General features: G+C 41.4%; 1 protein-coding gene across 6 annotated transcripts in view; it reads right to left on the bottom strand.

Annotated features, from left to right (window-relative positions):
• Positions 1 to 95: 95 nt before the first annotated feature.
• Positions 96 to 14,415, bottom strand: part of KCND3 (potassium voltage-gated channel subfamily D member 3) — a 134,747-nt gene continuing 120,427 nt past the window's right edge. For 4 of the 6 annotated variants that reach the window (XM_087761934.1, XM_087761935.1, XM_087761937.1 and 1 more), the window contains exons 5-8: positions 14,159 to 14,251; positions 11,370 to 11,426; positions 10,173 to 10,420; positions 96 to 8,228 (exon numbers count right to left, since the gene is read on the bottom strand). In XM_087761934.1, coding sequence (XP_087618060.1) covers positions 8,024 to 8,228; positions 10,173 to 10,420; positions 11,370 to 11,426; positions 14,159 to 14,251 — 603 coding nt within the window. In that variant the 3' untranslated portion in view covers positions 96 to 8,023. Of the gene's footprint in view, positions 8,229 to 10,167; positions 10,421 to 11,369; positions 11,427 to 14,158; positions 14,252 to 14,415 lie in introns of all 6 variants that reach the window. The other 2 variants (XM_087761939.1, XM_087761938.1) reach the window with 2 other exon arrangements.

The following is a 14,415-nucleotide window of genomic DNA, read 5'->3' as shown; positions in this document are numbered from 1 at the left end:
ATAAAAGGCAGCCACTTACACGTAAGAAATCTCAGTAAGGAGAAAATACAAACCAACCCTGGTTTTATTTGCTTGACTTGTCTTCCGTGTGACTTTTGGGTGAAGATGAATTCACTGTAAGACTAAATAGTCTGCTTATAGTTGGAGATCATTCAATTTTCCGTAATTCTCTTATTAACACCAGGCAATGATTATATACCAGTTAAGTGGCAGAGTGAAACCTGCATCTCAATGTCTGTATTGCTAATTTAAATCCAGTTAATTAACGTTGTATAAATAACATTTCTATAGCTAGGTGTGTGGCAAGCTGTGCAGTAGAGGATGGTTTAATTATGTAGAAAACGTGCAGCAATCGTAATTGGTCTGTCCCTCTGGGTGCAGCAATATCAGACTTGCCACACTTACAGGAAAGCTTTAATTAGAAGTGAAATTACCAGTTAGTTCAGTACTCACAGGTATTTCCTGTTTGGCTTGCACTGCTTTGTGTGGAGCTGTCCTGAAGCAGGATGGGAGCACTGGCTGGCTTAGGGTATCGACCCTAGGTTGACTCTGCTAATTTTGAAACTTTATCCTCTAGCTTTAGTATGTTTGGGATCATATAGACGGATTTCTTCAGCTAGTTTCTTTGATTTCTCAAAGTTCACCAGAGCAGATGTAGTCTGTTGTGTTTTGGTGTGTTGGGTGGTTTTTGTTTTTTTTTTTTTCCTTGAGCAGAGGAAGGCTGGAATTTTCTTAGTCAAAGCACTGCTTCCTGCCTATGAACTGTACTTCCAAGGAGACTTGGTTCTTTAATTTGGTGAAATGGATGTCTTCAGGGATGCTTGATTGCTCACCTTCAGCAACTTTCAAATTCATTTTGAGAAATACAATATGTTTTCGCTCAGCTTACATAAATCACTTGCTGCCTGAGCGTTCCTAACGTTCTTGCACAATTCCCTGTGCAAATCCTGTCGTGTCCCTGGCAGCGCTTTCGACTTTTTTGTGCAGTGGTGGAGCTAAACTTTATACCACGCAATTCAGACTCTTCACTGTACAGGAGAATTGTAAGATTGATTTAGCTCATGAGTGGCACAGAAATGTAGCCCAAGATGGGCAAGCGGGGCCGCTGCCCTGCCTTGGGGGGGTTGGTGGTTTTCCTGTCAGCTGGGGCAGTGGTGGCCCCTGGTGGGTGTCAGCCTTTACTGCAAGAGAGCAAAGCGGTCTGTTAGCTGTTCTGTTCAGCTCTAACTTTTAGTGGGTGTTAGAAGTCACCTAATAAGTAATTTTAATTTCTCTTAAAGAATTTTGAAAATTTTAAATAATGCCTCTAAGTGGCACTCTCTGGTACAGTGAAGATGAGATCAGCTCTACTTGTTTTGTGGTCGAAACAAGCTGACCCTATCTGCAATATAGAATGCAAGACCTCGGCCTAAAGGGAATTGCCAAGATGCGATTGCCTTTTAAAAGAAAGGCATAAGATACGCTCTTGAAATATAATAAATATCTCATTTAGGAGAAGTATTTTTCTTCTGTATTTTTTTTCCTGCCTTATTCTGTTTGTGTCACAAATTACCCCAGGGAAGGGGTTCTCCTGGATTTTCTCTGCGTAGTTGGAAAAGGCCAAGACGATATGATTTTGTTGCCAAGATGAATTTTGTTGCAACTCTTAACGTTCAAAAGGAGACTGTAAGAGATACGCTTAGATATCTGCATTATTGCTCTCCTATAACATCTCGTTTTCATTAATGGTTGCTTAAGTAAGAGTTATTAGTATTTAAATGCAACTCGAGTGGCTGAGGCTAAGACCCAAAGTTCTCCAAAAGAACCTCCCAGAATTTTTTTAGAAGAAATCTACGGCATCATCTTGGTATTTGTGGCACATACTCTGTTTAATCCAGATTGGATACATCAGGTACAGCAGTGGCACAAGACTCAATACTGTAAATGATATACAAGTTTCAACATATGCACTACAATTCCAAAAGAAGACAACAGGAAACTTGGTTCTTCTAGAAAGTTGTTCTCAAATGACGCTACCTGCAGTTGTATACAGTACATTTTGTATCTGTCCTCTGATGTTTGTAAGCAAAGCCCATTTATAGTACGAAAATAGAAAATAATAAGGTTGAGAGCGTCTCATAACATAAAACTCCTAAAGAAAACACCATTGCATTGGAATGCCTTACTGATTTATCAAAAATATACCATCACACGCATTTGGTAAGATACTTCATTGGTCCGAGGAGCCAGTGGGGGCTCCCAGTCATAGTTGCAACAGAGCGGAGAAGAGCATTCGGTATGGTGGTTAACTTCTCACCCAGACAGCTGTGTGACTTCTGTGACTAGCACTAGTTTAAATCAAAAATAAACGAAACACGTGCACACGTATACACACAAAGTAACGGACTATTGACCGAGAACAAAACTCAAGAAGGAATTTTCACAAGCTCTTTGTCACCTGGTCTTTTGACTGATCCACCCGAAGTGTTTCTGGCACAGTTTTTGCATTCTGAACGTAAGTAGCAGTACTTTTCTGGTACACTTTCTCGAGAGTTCTCTACGGTATTTTGTAGGTGTTCATGAATTGAGCTTCACTTATTGAAAGAGGAGGTATTCAATTCTATACAGCTTGTATAATTGGCAAAGAGAGGTGAAATGACTTCTTCGAGGTCACTTAGTGATTCATCAAGACAATCAGGAGTAGAACATAGGTTCCTGATGCTAACTCTCCTAGCTCTAATCAATGTGCACACTGCCTTCAGTTTGCTTTTGAAGTTTTAGAAAGATAAAACCATTATGAAGAGTGTTTATGGCATCATTAAATGTGAAGCCTAAAAACTTGAGCTCTGAAGTCATATATCTAGTGCAGTTGCTTAAAGTGTTGGAGAAAAATAAGTGATTTTTTTTTTAAAAAATCAATTAAGATATATTTGATTGGTAAATTACATGGAAAAGGTGTATCATTCGCCTAATTTTAAAAGCAGTATAAAGTCTTCAGTTCAAAGATGCTGATGTTCGCAAGCCATCCATGAATGCTGACTTTGTAACTCTGCCATAGTCCAACATAGAAAAAATATTACAGGATCCAAGGGATGTTTGCAACCCATAAATTAAATGTGATTTTTAATATACTGCATTTCCTTTATGATACATGTAAGATACAACATGTTTACAACCTCTTTACTTAAAAAAGCAAAATATTTGAAGAAACATTGCTTTCTTTAGCTGGTATTAATCTGATTTTCATGCACACCCCTTAAGCTGTCTAAACTAGAATGATAAATAATGCTGGTTTGCAGTACTAGTATATTACCGACTGTTTCAGGTTAAACAAGTAGCATCGATTCAAATTTAGTATTTCTGGCAACTGTAAAGAAGGATGTATTTAGAATTACCTACTAACTTTATTCCACGCTAAAGCCACATGTGTTACTTAGTTTACCTTTTCCCCAGTTCACTTTTAACGATGATAATTATTTGACAGACCAAAGTAGTCTCTGGGATAAGAATTTGCTGTAGAAGGTTTTGTGTTCCTCTTATGCTTGTAGGCAGCTAACTCGCAATGTGGAAAGAAGAATAACATGGTGCAAGGGAGTATAATGGCAGCAAGGGAGGAAAAAATAAGGAAAGAATTATGGCTGAACGGCAGGGGAAAAATCCTTGACGTTGGGATCTATTAGTCGGGAATAAGCTCTCCAGGGAAGCGGTGGGAGTCCTTTCCTTGGAGAACTTTAAATCTAATTTAGAGAAAGCAATGCAATATATTGCAGCGAAGGATCTCGTGCTAGCAGAGGACTGATTACATTTCTTTAATTCTTTGATTTTTATGTACCAAGATGTGTTAGCTGTGGCTTCCTCTTTATGGATGCCCTTAAGATTTTTAAGGAAAAGGAAAGTAAAAGGTGGGTTTTAGAAAGAGTAGATGGAAGTCAAAGCCTAGATGTGAAAGGTATTTCTCACCATTCTTTGCCAATTGGGTGCGATTCCTTCTATTAGCCAGGTGAGAAGAGAGTAAATCTATTAATAGAATATGCTGAAAATCTGGGAAAATATTTTTCCCTCAGAAAAGACTTTGGAAAGGAAACAAAATGCTCGGAAAAAGGTGTTACTCCTTAGATATTTTTACTATTGCTTTATGAAAGACGGAAAAAATAATCCCCTTCCACTTGCTTTTTGTACAAACAATCTGTTTTTCTCTTTTTTTCATGAACTTTTCTGAAACTATAAAAAGTCGTAAGGAATTAGGGGGAAGGGGAAGGCTTTTGAAATGAACTGCCAACATACTATTGACATTTTGTTGAGCAGTCTTGCTAATCAGGCTGTTTTGTACCACCTGCCTTTCAGATAGGTATCAGGACCAGAACCTACCTATGTTTCTGGATGCTTCTCCTCCTGGAGGCAGCCCACACCTGAAGAAGCCCCCTTCCATATGCATCAGGAATGACCAGGATTGCAGGGGTATGTGCTGGCTTTTGTGTCTGTATCAGCGTATGTGTATGGCCCTGGGCATGCAGAAAGGGAGAGGGATGCTGGTAGGACAGGGCAGTACTGGGGACCGACCCCTGGAGAGACTGGTCCGAATGCTTCAGTTAAAGTTCTGGCCTAGGAATTTTCAGGATTGACTTGGCCTTATCTCAGCAGTGGTTTATAAGTTGCTGTTTAAAGATGATAAAGAGCCTTGCAGTTTAGTAAACCTAATTGCCTCCCTTTATTGTAGGAATGAGTGGCTGTAGCGCAGTTTCCGTGCTCTTCTGTGCAGATGCTTTCCCTGTGCTTTGCTTGAAGGATGCTCTGTTATGCCCTACCAACCACTGATACGATGGCGATAGATCCTTGTCTCTGCTGTTTCAGTGAATGCACAGTGCTCTCATAACGAGGATGTAGCTGTGTTGGGCAATCCAGGGAGGTTTTGTACAAGCATATTTTCAAGTGCCTTCGGAAGCATTACTCAGTCTACTTCCAATCAGTGTATAAAGGGAGCTAATGCTTCCATTAAAAATATTTTTAGCCCTGTTCCTCTAGGCTCAGACTTCCTTAGTTTTGTCTGTCTTTATCCTCTGAAAGTCTGTGTTGAGGTACTGACTGCATGGGGCAGCACCTGCTAAGTTAATGGTAGACGAGGCAAGCCACGTATTTTTGAGCAACGATAACAATGATTCCTCTTCTGTGGAAGAGAACAAAGGCCGTGGCTGATTTGACAATCTGAGCCCAAGCAGCCAGCCAGAAACCCCAAGGACTGGTTTTCCTCCTTACTTTTTTTTTCCCCCCTCTTAAAAATGTTGATTTTTTTTTTTTCCCCCAAAAAGCATTTTGATTGAGAGCAATTAAATGCACCAATAGTGCTTTAGACAAGGGCTGCCACGATTGCTATTTACAGATAAAGAAATGGGTGCAGGATGATGAAGTGGCTTGTTTACCACTCCACAGTAAATCAGGAATAAGAAAGGCAGCACCGAGAATCTATGTTGAGTCCCTGACTCTTTGTAATCCTTTACTCCTGCGCGTTGGAAGGAATGCTGTACCCTGTCAGGACGGTAGCATTTAACCCTCGTTCTGTGCCAGTGTAAATGAGGTTGCAAGGTGGTAAGTGGTGGAGAGCAAGGCCTCTGATCTACAAGGGTGAGGGTGTTCAGATGGGGAGCAGATGATGACAAATAATGAAATTAAAGCAAAGGAGCGATTAAATTAAAACATCAAGAAAAACTCAATAATGGTAAGATTAACTGCAGTATAACCTCCTACAGGAAACAGCAAAGGCAGAGCGTTTTAATCATATAAAACAGGACTAAACATAGTTTTGGGTAACATATTACAGCACTGGAATAAACGACTATAAGCTGGTGCAGCTACTGAAGGCTTAGCCATAGCCCTAATATTCCTAGAATGTTGTAGGTTTCTAAGGAGGGTATTGAGTTAAAGCATCAGCCGTCTGAGTCCACTCTATAGACTAATAGGTTAGGAGTGGTAACAAAGCAGATTGCTAGCTCGTATGTTTAAGTCAGCATGTAGGTCTATTTACCTATCTATACATGTATGTGTCTGTATTTATATGTGTATGCGTGTATATGTGTATATAAATATTCCATCAGGACAGATTATGACAGATGTTAAAAAAAAAGTCATCCCTTTGCTGAATCAGCCTCAAACATGCTTTGAGTAGTTCTTTTAACTCTAGTGTTGGTAGAATCACTGTTCAGAAACAGGACGCTTGAAATGTTTCCTTATTATCTACAAGCTGTTGGGGCTAGGCACATCGCCGCTCATGGGTGCGTCTAGGGCCTTGAAGGGGCGTTTGTGCATGACTGCAATAATTAGCCAAAGAGTGTGTGCCAAGTGAAAAGGTGGGTGACGTTGTTCCTCACTCTGCCCTTCCTGGCTCACACCCGTTATGAAGAGGAGACCTGAGAAAGGCAGAAGGGAAGAAAAAAGTTACTCCTCTTGGTGGGGGGAAATCAGTTGTGTATTTTCTTACAATAAACCATTCCTAGAAAGATCTCAGAAAGAGGTGCTAGGGCTGACCACAGCTTGCTTAGAAGTACTGGCTTCTTGGCAGTACCACACAGTGTTACTTCAGTTTTTGGTTGACTAGAAGTGCGTGACTTTTCCCAAACTAAGTGTAGAACTGCAAAAAGAAAACGCTGTCTGTACCACACTTCATCAAATGTTTTCCAAACTCCAGTACTGCTCCCCCTTCTCAAGTGGATGCATGCTGTAGATCCTGTGCTGGGACTGGAGAACTAAAATCACTAACCTAGTCTACCCCAAAATCAGTGCAACCCAGAAGCCATTGATGAGACAACTGGAGCCCTAGGACTGTGAAAAAGCCAAATACCTCTCTGTCCATGCAAGATATTTGGCTCTGGGGTTAATTATTATCAAGTATAAATCCAGACATTATTTGGCTACTATTTACAATGGGTTGTATGTCCAGTGCTAGCTAAGAAATTTATATATAGAAAACAAAACTAAAAAAGCATGGGCATACATTACAAGAAACCTCTGTTAGACTTATGAACGCTTGATGCAGTTGAGTTCAGTGCTTTCTCATTCTTTGCCATTTGTGTGTACAGTATTAAAAAAAAAATCCTACCTTTTTTTTTTTCTTTTTAAAAATACAGAACTGGTAGTCTAGTCACACTCTTACAAGTAAATGATAACAAAAATAGAAAGCTGATACCCATGTGGGACTAAAACTCTACTAAAGCCTGTCTTTTTTTTTTTTTTCTCCACAAATATGTTTTCACAGACAATAATTAGCAGACAAACACACTGTTTGCAATTGCACTGTATTGACTTAAAAGGCGGATACAAAATTGTCTAAATAAAGAATGCCATCCAGGGTGAAACAGTTGTGTGTGTGTGTGTGCGTGTGCACATATATGTGCTGACATACGCTTGTATTTTCCTACTGTGCACCCAATCATGGAAACATGCTCTGCTCTCTGTAATTCAGCATTGCTCATGTGGTTCTGCTGCACACTCGCACGCACACACACAGAGGAATGGAAATAGGTTTCTGTGACAGGTGGCTTCTTTGTCTAAATCTTTTCCTATAAAAGAAAAAAAATGTGAAATTTTGGTTGGTTTAAAGGTTCTGCTCCATGAAGAAAAAAAATTCACAAAATCCATTGTTTTTCACCTTTTCAGTCATTTCCTCATGAATAAATATTATCCATTAAAAACCTTTAAAAAGGTGCTGCGATACACAGTGTTATATTTCCATTTTCTTTATTGACTCTCTTGTTGCCATGATGATTCTTGCCCTCCAGCCTCCGCACGTGATTTTTGCCCTGTACCATGGCACAACACGCTCTCCATGCAGGTTTTTCCTTTAACCAGCCTCTTCTTCCCTCTCCTAATCCTTCCTCAGTCCACAGCATGAATGCGAGTCTGAAGAAAGCTGCCTCGTTAGGTCTCCATTGCTAATTCGATGACAAAATGTCAGATTGGTCCATCCAGGCACAATTTGCAGCAAGAAAGGAACATGGAGGTGTGGAGGGAGAGGGGCACTGGTCTTCCAGCCTCCTTCTGTGCATGAGACGTCTTACAAGGCAGAGACCTTGACTATGTTGCTTGTGGTGGTGGTGGAAATGTTCGTGGAGTGGCTGGGGCTGCTGGGCGGAGGCCTACTCTCGCCCTCTGGCGTGAGTGCTGGCGGCGTGGGGATGCTGATGATGGCTGTCGTTATCTGGGCAGTTTTGCAGTTCGGTCTCAGCCCATCATCTGATTTCATGTTGAGACTGGAACGACTAGAAAACAGATTTAGTGTTTGCTTTTTTTTTTTTTTTTTAAAACCAGACAGTAGAAAGGATGGGAATGGTTGTTGTTCTTAATCAGTATCATTCCTCTGAACTAAGGGCACCGAAATATTCAGAAGACTCCACTTAAATGTTCCCCCCAGTTCCTGCAAGGCATCATTTATTTCTGCCGAGATTACACTGAGCTTTTTTAATACTCCCCCTGGTTAGGATACAGCTTTTAACAGGGCAAACCATTCTATGTTTCCATTTCATTCTTGCATAATTCTAGTTTAATTAAGAGGACATCTAAATATACTGTCCTGTGTACTGTATCTTTTCAGAGCACAGGTAGTTCTTTCTGAGAAAGAGATGTTGTCTTCCTTGCATTTCAAATGCCTCTTTCAAATTCACTGTCCCTTGATCTTTTCTATTTTTTCATCTCTCTGCAGTAGTTTCAAGGATCTGGCAGCTGGGAGCATTCTTATTAGATCTGCATCAATTGCATCCTATAATTAATTACAGAGGGAAAATGATAGGTTGATTTCTGTGCATCTGCACAGCTACAGGAGTCTGCTATTACCAGCCCAACATGTTCATTTTAAACACAAGGCCTGTCCTTTTAAAATTTAAAGCTCCCAGTTGGAAAGCTATTGCTGTTGTTATCTCAGAGTGACTCACCAAGAGGATGTTTCTTGATCGCTCAAGCATCCCAAGAACACGGCAGAACCCATTCTGCTCCCCGGTTGCCTCAGTCACAAGCTGAGAGTGGGGCAGTCTTAGGGACTGGGTGGTTCTGCCAGTGGTAACCAGTACACCCAGTTAGTTGCATTCCACATGAAAAACAACTTCAAAGCTTTTTTTCTCTCTCCATTCTTACACAGTTTGGTAAGCAAGTGAAATAACAAACAACGTTGACATTTAAAATATCACTGGCATCTGGATTTAGCACCCACTGAAATAGGCAGAATAGTTGACATTCCCCTGAATTACTGTTTCGGGTACTGGTTTAAACTATTGTCATCTTGAAACTGCAATAGCCAGAGACTTGTTTTGTGCTTATTCATTCATAATTCATTCTCTGAAATGCCCTTCTGACTTCACCCTGGCACAAAGTAATCGCTTGCTGCCCTAAAGGCAGCTTTGTTTCGGTTTCTAGATCCCTTTGATAGGAGCAGGGAGGAGAAGAATGGTAAGTTCAAAACAGCCCGGTGCACAAGAAGCTTAATGGGCTGAGGGGGATTTAGAAAGTAATTTAGGATTTGCAAGAAAGATATGGTGAAGAAATGATTTTTTTCAGCAAGTTATGTATAAAATGAAAATTTCAAAATTTGCTATTGAGACACTTCTTCACCCGTGTCACTAATGGCTTTTTAGATGGGAGCTACTAAGACACCATTGTGAAATTCCTCCTTATTTGTTTCCCAGTGATGCTTACAGTTGCGATTTAGACTTTTGGGCAATGAAAATCAGTGAAGTGAGTGTCCCTGGTGGGCCATGTCAGTGTGTACAGCTCTCTAACAGCTTTTCCTGACAGACGCTGATTAGCCAGTTGTCTTTGCCTGCTCCCAGTAACGGCCTGAAAGTACTGGGCTACCTGGGAGGTAGGCTCTGAAGTGGTCCTGTGCCAGCTTTGGTGAGTGGCTCACAGCTGGGAACTGCTGGCTCCTGCCTGTGTGCTTAGCACCTCACAGGCAGGTTTCAGCTGGAATTCATTCTTCTCTCTCCAGTCTGGCCAGAGAAGAGCTGCACTAGAGTCTAGCTTTGACCTGGTTCTTCCCAGAACAGCTAGGAGCCACTTTTCTTGGGTTGTCATTAGAAGGAGGGAAACAAAGATGCTTCCAGAACTAGACCCCTCTCCCTGGCTGGAGAATAGGCCTGCAAGAACGTTCAGTTGCATAATGCACTTCAGAGGTTTGCATGCAGTAGTTAGCAGCAAGAGCCTACTTACTGTACCTTGTCGTAAGTGAGGGCTGCTCACTGCACTGGATGTGGATGGTGCTGAGCTCCTGCATACTCCGGAGGCGAGTGGCTGGCACACTGGAGTTGGGAAGGTGAGTGGTCTTCTTGTTACGGCGAGAACAGCAGGAGGTGGTCAGTCCGTGGTGACTTGACAAGGAGGGGCTCCGAGAAGAAGGATAGTTTTGCATTGAGCTCTCCATGCAGTTCTGCTCGAACAGTTGCTCATCTATGAATTCGTGGTTCTGGCAGGGAAAAGAATAGCGCCGTTACTCTCTGGTGACACCAACAGCTTTGGCCCAACAGCAGTTTGTTTTCAACGGCACCTTTCGCTAGGTCGGTGGGATGTGTCAGCCCCTCGTCTGTGTAAGATGCTCTCTGCCTCTGTGCCTGAAAATATTCGCACTAGGCAGATCTTTGAAAGAAACGACTCTGTCCTTCCACTCACTGCAACCAAGAGAAGACTTTGCTCTCCTGCCAGTAGGGGAATAAGGGAAGCCGTTGCAGTGACAATAGTCTGTCCATGCTGCCTTGCTTATGTAGTCTGAGATGGTTAATACATTGTGTTTGAATTTCCTTTTCTTTTTGTGTCTGGATTCCAGAAGTGGCTTCAAAAAGTCTGCAATGCCACATGGTTATGAAACCCAAGAGGAGATTTAGGCTCCTTTTTCTTTGTCTCTGAGGACAGGATTGTATTGTATTTGGATGACCATCTTGACATATAGCTGAATTGCAGGATGTTGCTTGTATTGGCTGTTGGGTGCAAAGCATACCTGCAGTTCATTGGGTGCTGAGTGGAAATAAACGTGGCAGGTGAGAGTGGGAAGTGTATAGGGGAAGGAAATTCAGAAAGCTGAATCTGTAAAGAGTTTTTGTGCCAAGGAACAAGAAATCCTGAAAGAACGAACTCTTATGTGCGTGTATGAACACCCAAGCAGTTCTAGCGAACATACTTTATCCAGTCCCTGTCAGCATCAGAAAGGATGGGAAACAAAAGCAACTATGGTGAAGGCAGCCATCAGTTTTCATTGAAACAACTAACAACTCTCACAGGAAACAAGAGCACTGGATAGCCAAAAAGAGCCACGTGCACAAACTCCCAAGGACAAGACCAGGAACGAGAAAGGAAGCAAACACTCTCCAGACACGTCACAGAGACCATAGAGAAAACAGATTGAATTAAAAAGGAAATACCTTGATGGTGGAAGTTCGTACAGATAACAGGGGATCATCCACAAGATAGGACAATCCCTACGGGACAACATGCCAACAAAAGATAAAAACACAATTGATTGTCCATTCCGGCATTCAGAAGTTTAGTCCCAGCATTGCATCTATTGCCTCAGCATTCCAGCCGGCTCGCTCAAGTTTGAATGGGCAACCGGACCTTCTCGTCACCAAACCTTGCCTGAATCAGACCCCTTTGTTCCTTCCTTCTCACACTTAAGCTTTTTAATGTTATGTTCTTGGAAATAGAACAAAATAGAACAACTTTATTACTTTCATCTTTTGAGAGCCGAAGGCAAAGGAAAACAAAGTTTCAGCGGCTGATTCACAAGTAACGAATTGGGATTGTATTGCCATTGGGTCACCAATGGATATGGGTTTTGTTCGTGCTCTGTGGAAACCCAGAAGAAAGGTTTGGGTTGAAGGACTGGATTCGATGCACTCAGCATTTGGAGAAAAGATGGCATGGGAATGTCCATACTCAATCTGGGATTTCAAACAAGTGGAAAAAAAACCTCCTTTTGTTTGAACAAACTCCATCTGTTGTGTTAATATGACAAAGTAACCTCTGTTATGGCAGCTAGAGGTACTTTAGGGTCACTTTGTCATCTGGCACACCAGATTTGTGAGCCATTCACAGCCATTCAATTGTAAGGCTGTATGCTAGTGACGACCGCAGATACCATGACAATAAATAATCTACTTTTAGAATCCTTCTGCCTAGTTTAAGGAAAGGTGAATTGCCCATTGAAACAAGTTTGCAACCATGGTACATTCCTCATTCCATTCCTGCAACTTGGTTACAAAATGACTCTTCAGTATTTAAAAATTCTTTTACTATAATTTAAATTTTTGGGAGGAGAACTCCTGCATGGTATTTTAATAGATTACGTGAACTATAGAATTTCCGCACAACCTGATTGAACTATTTTGATAGATAATTTCAGGCCAGAATCCAAACTTGCTATGTGATTTGATGCAACATCATGGTAATAACTGGCTGAAAAATGAGGGGGAAAACACACTAAATATTGTGCAGATTCTCCCTCTAGGTTTTAATCAAAATTCAAAGTATCACTATTATTGCCATTCTTTGCTGAAAAAAGCAACGTTTGGAACATTTTCAACCCCTGAGACTCACTGTCGGAGCAGGCTTGCGTGCTGGAGGCAATCTAGCTTTGTTAGTGTGGTAGGCTAATACATCCACAAATTTGGATACGCTTTGGCCACGTTACTTCCAGCACCCTAACCAGCTCGTCAGTAATGGAGCGACTCACGCAGCTCCCAGAGATGTCCACCGTCCCTGTGCATAGGTCAGAATTTCTATAAGCCTTTACAAAGTCGGGGCCTTACAAGGGCAGACCCTGGAGGCAGGGCTGTCAGCTTGTGTTTGCCTCAGCTCATTTGTTAAAGTTTCCAAATGAAACTATTCTTGAGAAATATGGGTCATACCAGTGAAGCTTTTAAGCAGAAAGTTCTAAACTAAAGAGTCAGATTGTGAAATGTCTGCTTGTTATGTAACATCTAAAATGGCTAGAAATAAAGGCAAGGTGAGCCTTATAAAATAAATTCAGTAGTCATTGATACAGGAAGAATCAGTTCACTGTCCTTGGAATGGTGACCTTTAGAGCTCACTGTGATAAACCAGCTGTACTCAGCAGGTCACTGCAATTAACCAGTCATCTTCTTCCAGTGTATCGCTGAAGCCTACGTGGAGTTATTCCAGCATAAGCCAAACTATGGAAGTGAAGGTGATTTATCTAAAAGAAAGCTCTTGCAAGTCAGAAATCAAAAGTACATTTGATGATGGATGCAGATAGAAAAAGGCATGAATATTTCAAATGTTAACCTCTCTTCATTCTTTCTAGAATGAATCATGGTATAGATAATGTGTTCCTTTACTGCAGAACCTTTTATATATACCTAGAAGTAAAACATATGTATCAAATAAATATCTGAAATGTTCCAAGAGACTTCTGCCTACAGAATCACTTAATAATGAAAAATAAAGTCCTCACTCCAACACCTTGCATGACACGAACAGAAAAGTCATTGTTATAGAATCTGCTTGACTGGCTTTGAGATAAATTACCTGCTCTTGTAACCAGAACTGTAGCGAGAAAAGATCTGTGCAACCTTTAAACCCATTAAGGGAGTTCATCTGCTCTGTGCCATACAAAGGGCTAAAGGTTCTTTTTTTCCAGCCTGTTGGTGCTGGTGACCAGGTTGTGGTTTGGAGTTGCTGACAGCAGCTTCCTTCTCCTGAGGCAGCAGAGCTGTCTTTATTACTAATTAGCACAATTGATGAGTATATATGACGTGTGACTGACAGCATAAGACAAACGCAGTTTAGTTCTCTTTCAGAAGCACTGAAGCAATTAAACTTAATGTACACCTTGTTGATAGGATCTCCCTAACCCCATGCTGAAAAGTTACTTGTGTTCAAGTGAACTTGACTGATCAACCTGCTGTTGACTTTGTACTGGTGAAGATGACTGTGGGTAGCAGATAATCACGTCTTTATCCCTTTGCACAGTAATTTTTTTTTTTTAAGCAGACAATGGAATAAAGTGCATTTATCCCATTGCAGAATATTCTTGGGAGCTTGAGCATCAGCCCCCTCTGGCATCGTTTGTAGGTCTACTGAGTATGTCTGAGCGCCACTTCGGAGCATCTGTGTGCACGTCTTTCCCATACGAAGCCTGGGCCAGGCACAAAGACATAGAAAGATGTAAAAGGATTGTGTTGCTACTTACGGTTGTTTTTTCCAGGCAGTGCAGCAGGTGGTGATGTTGGCTTTCAATTAAGGAGGTGCCTTTAGTCATATGCTGTTCATCTTCAGTGGATCCCTAAATAGCCAGAAAAACAGGGGGGGGGGAACGAAAACCCAAACCAGGTGTAAAACCATGAAAACAAGCAGAACTACCAGCATTAGCTTTCACAGGGATAAAGATACTTTCAGTGTTGCCAGCTCTCAGGTGTTTCTCATTACTCTTATGAGGTTACCTAATTT

The sequence above is a fragment of the Nipponia nippon genome, unplaced genomic scaffold (assembly GCF_047370975.1).
Source record: "Nipponia nippon isolate SJK-2023a ecotype South Korea unplaced genomic scaffold, ASM4737097v1 scaffold_25, whole genome shotgun sequence".
Taxonomy (NCBI): domain Eukaryota; kingdom Metazoa; phylum Chordata; class Aves; order Pelecaniformes; family Threskiornithidae; genus Nipponia; species Nipponia nippon.
The sequence above is the reverse complement of the archived record's forward strand: the minus strand, read 5'-3'. Positions and strand labels throughout refer to the sequence as shown.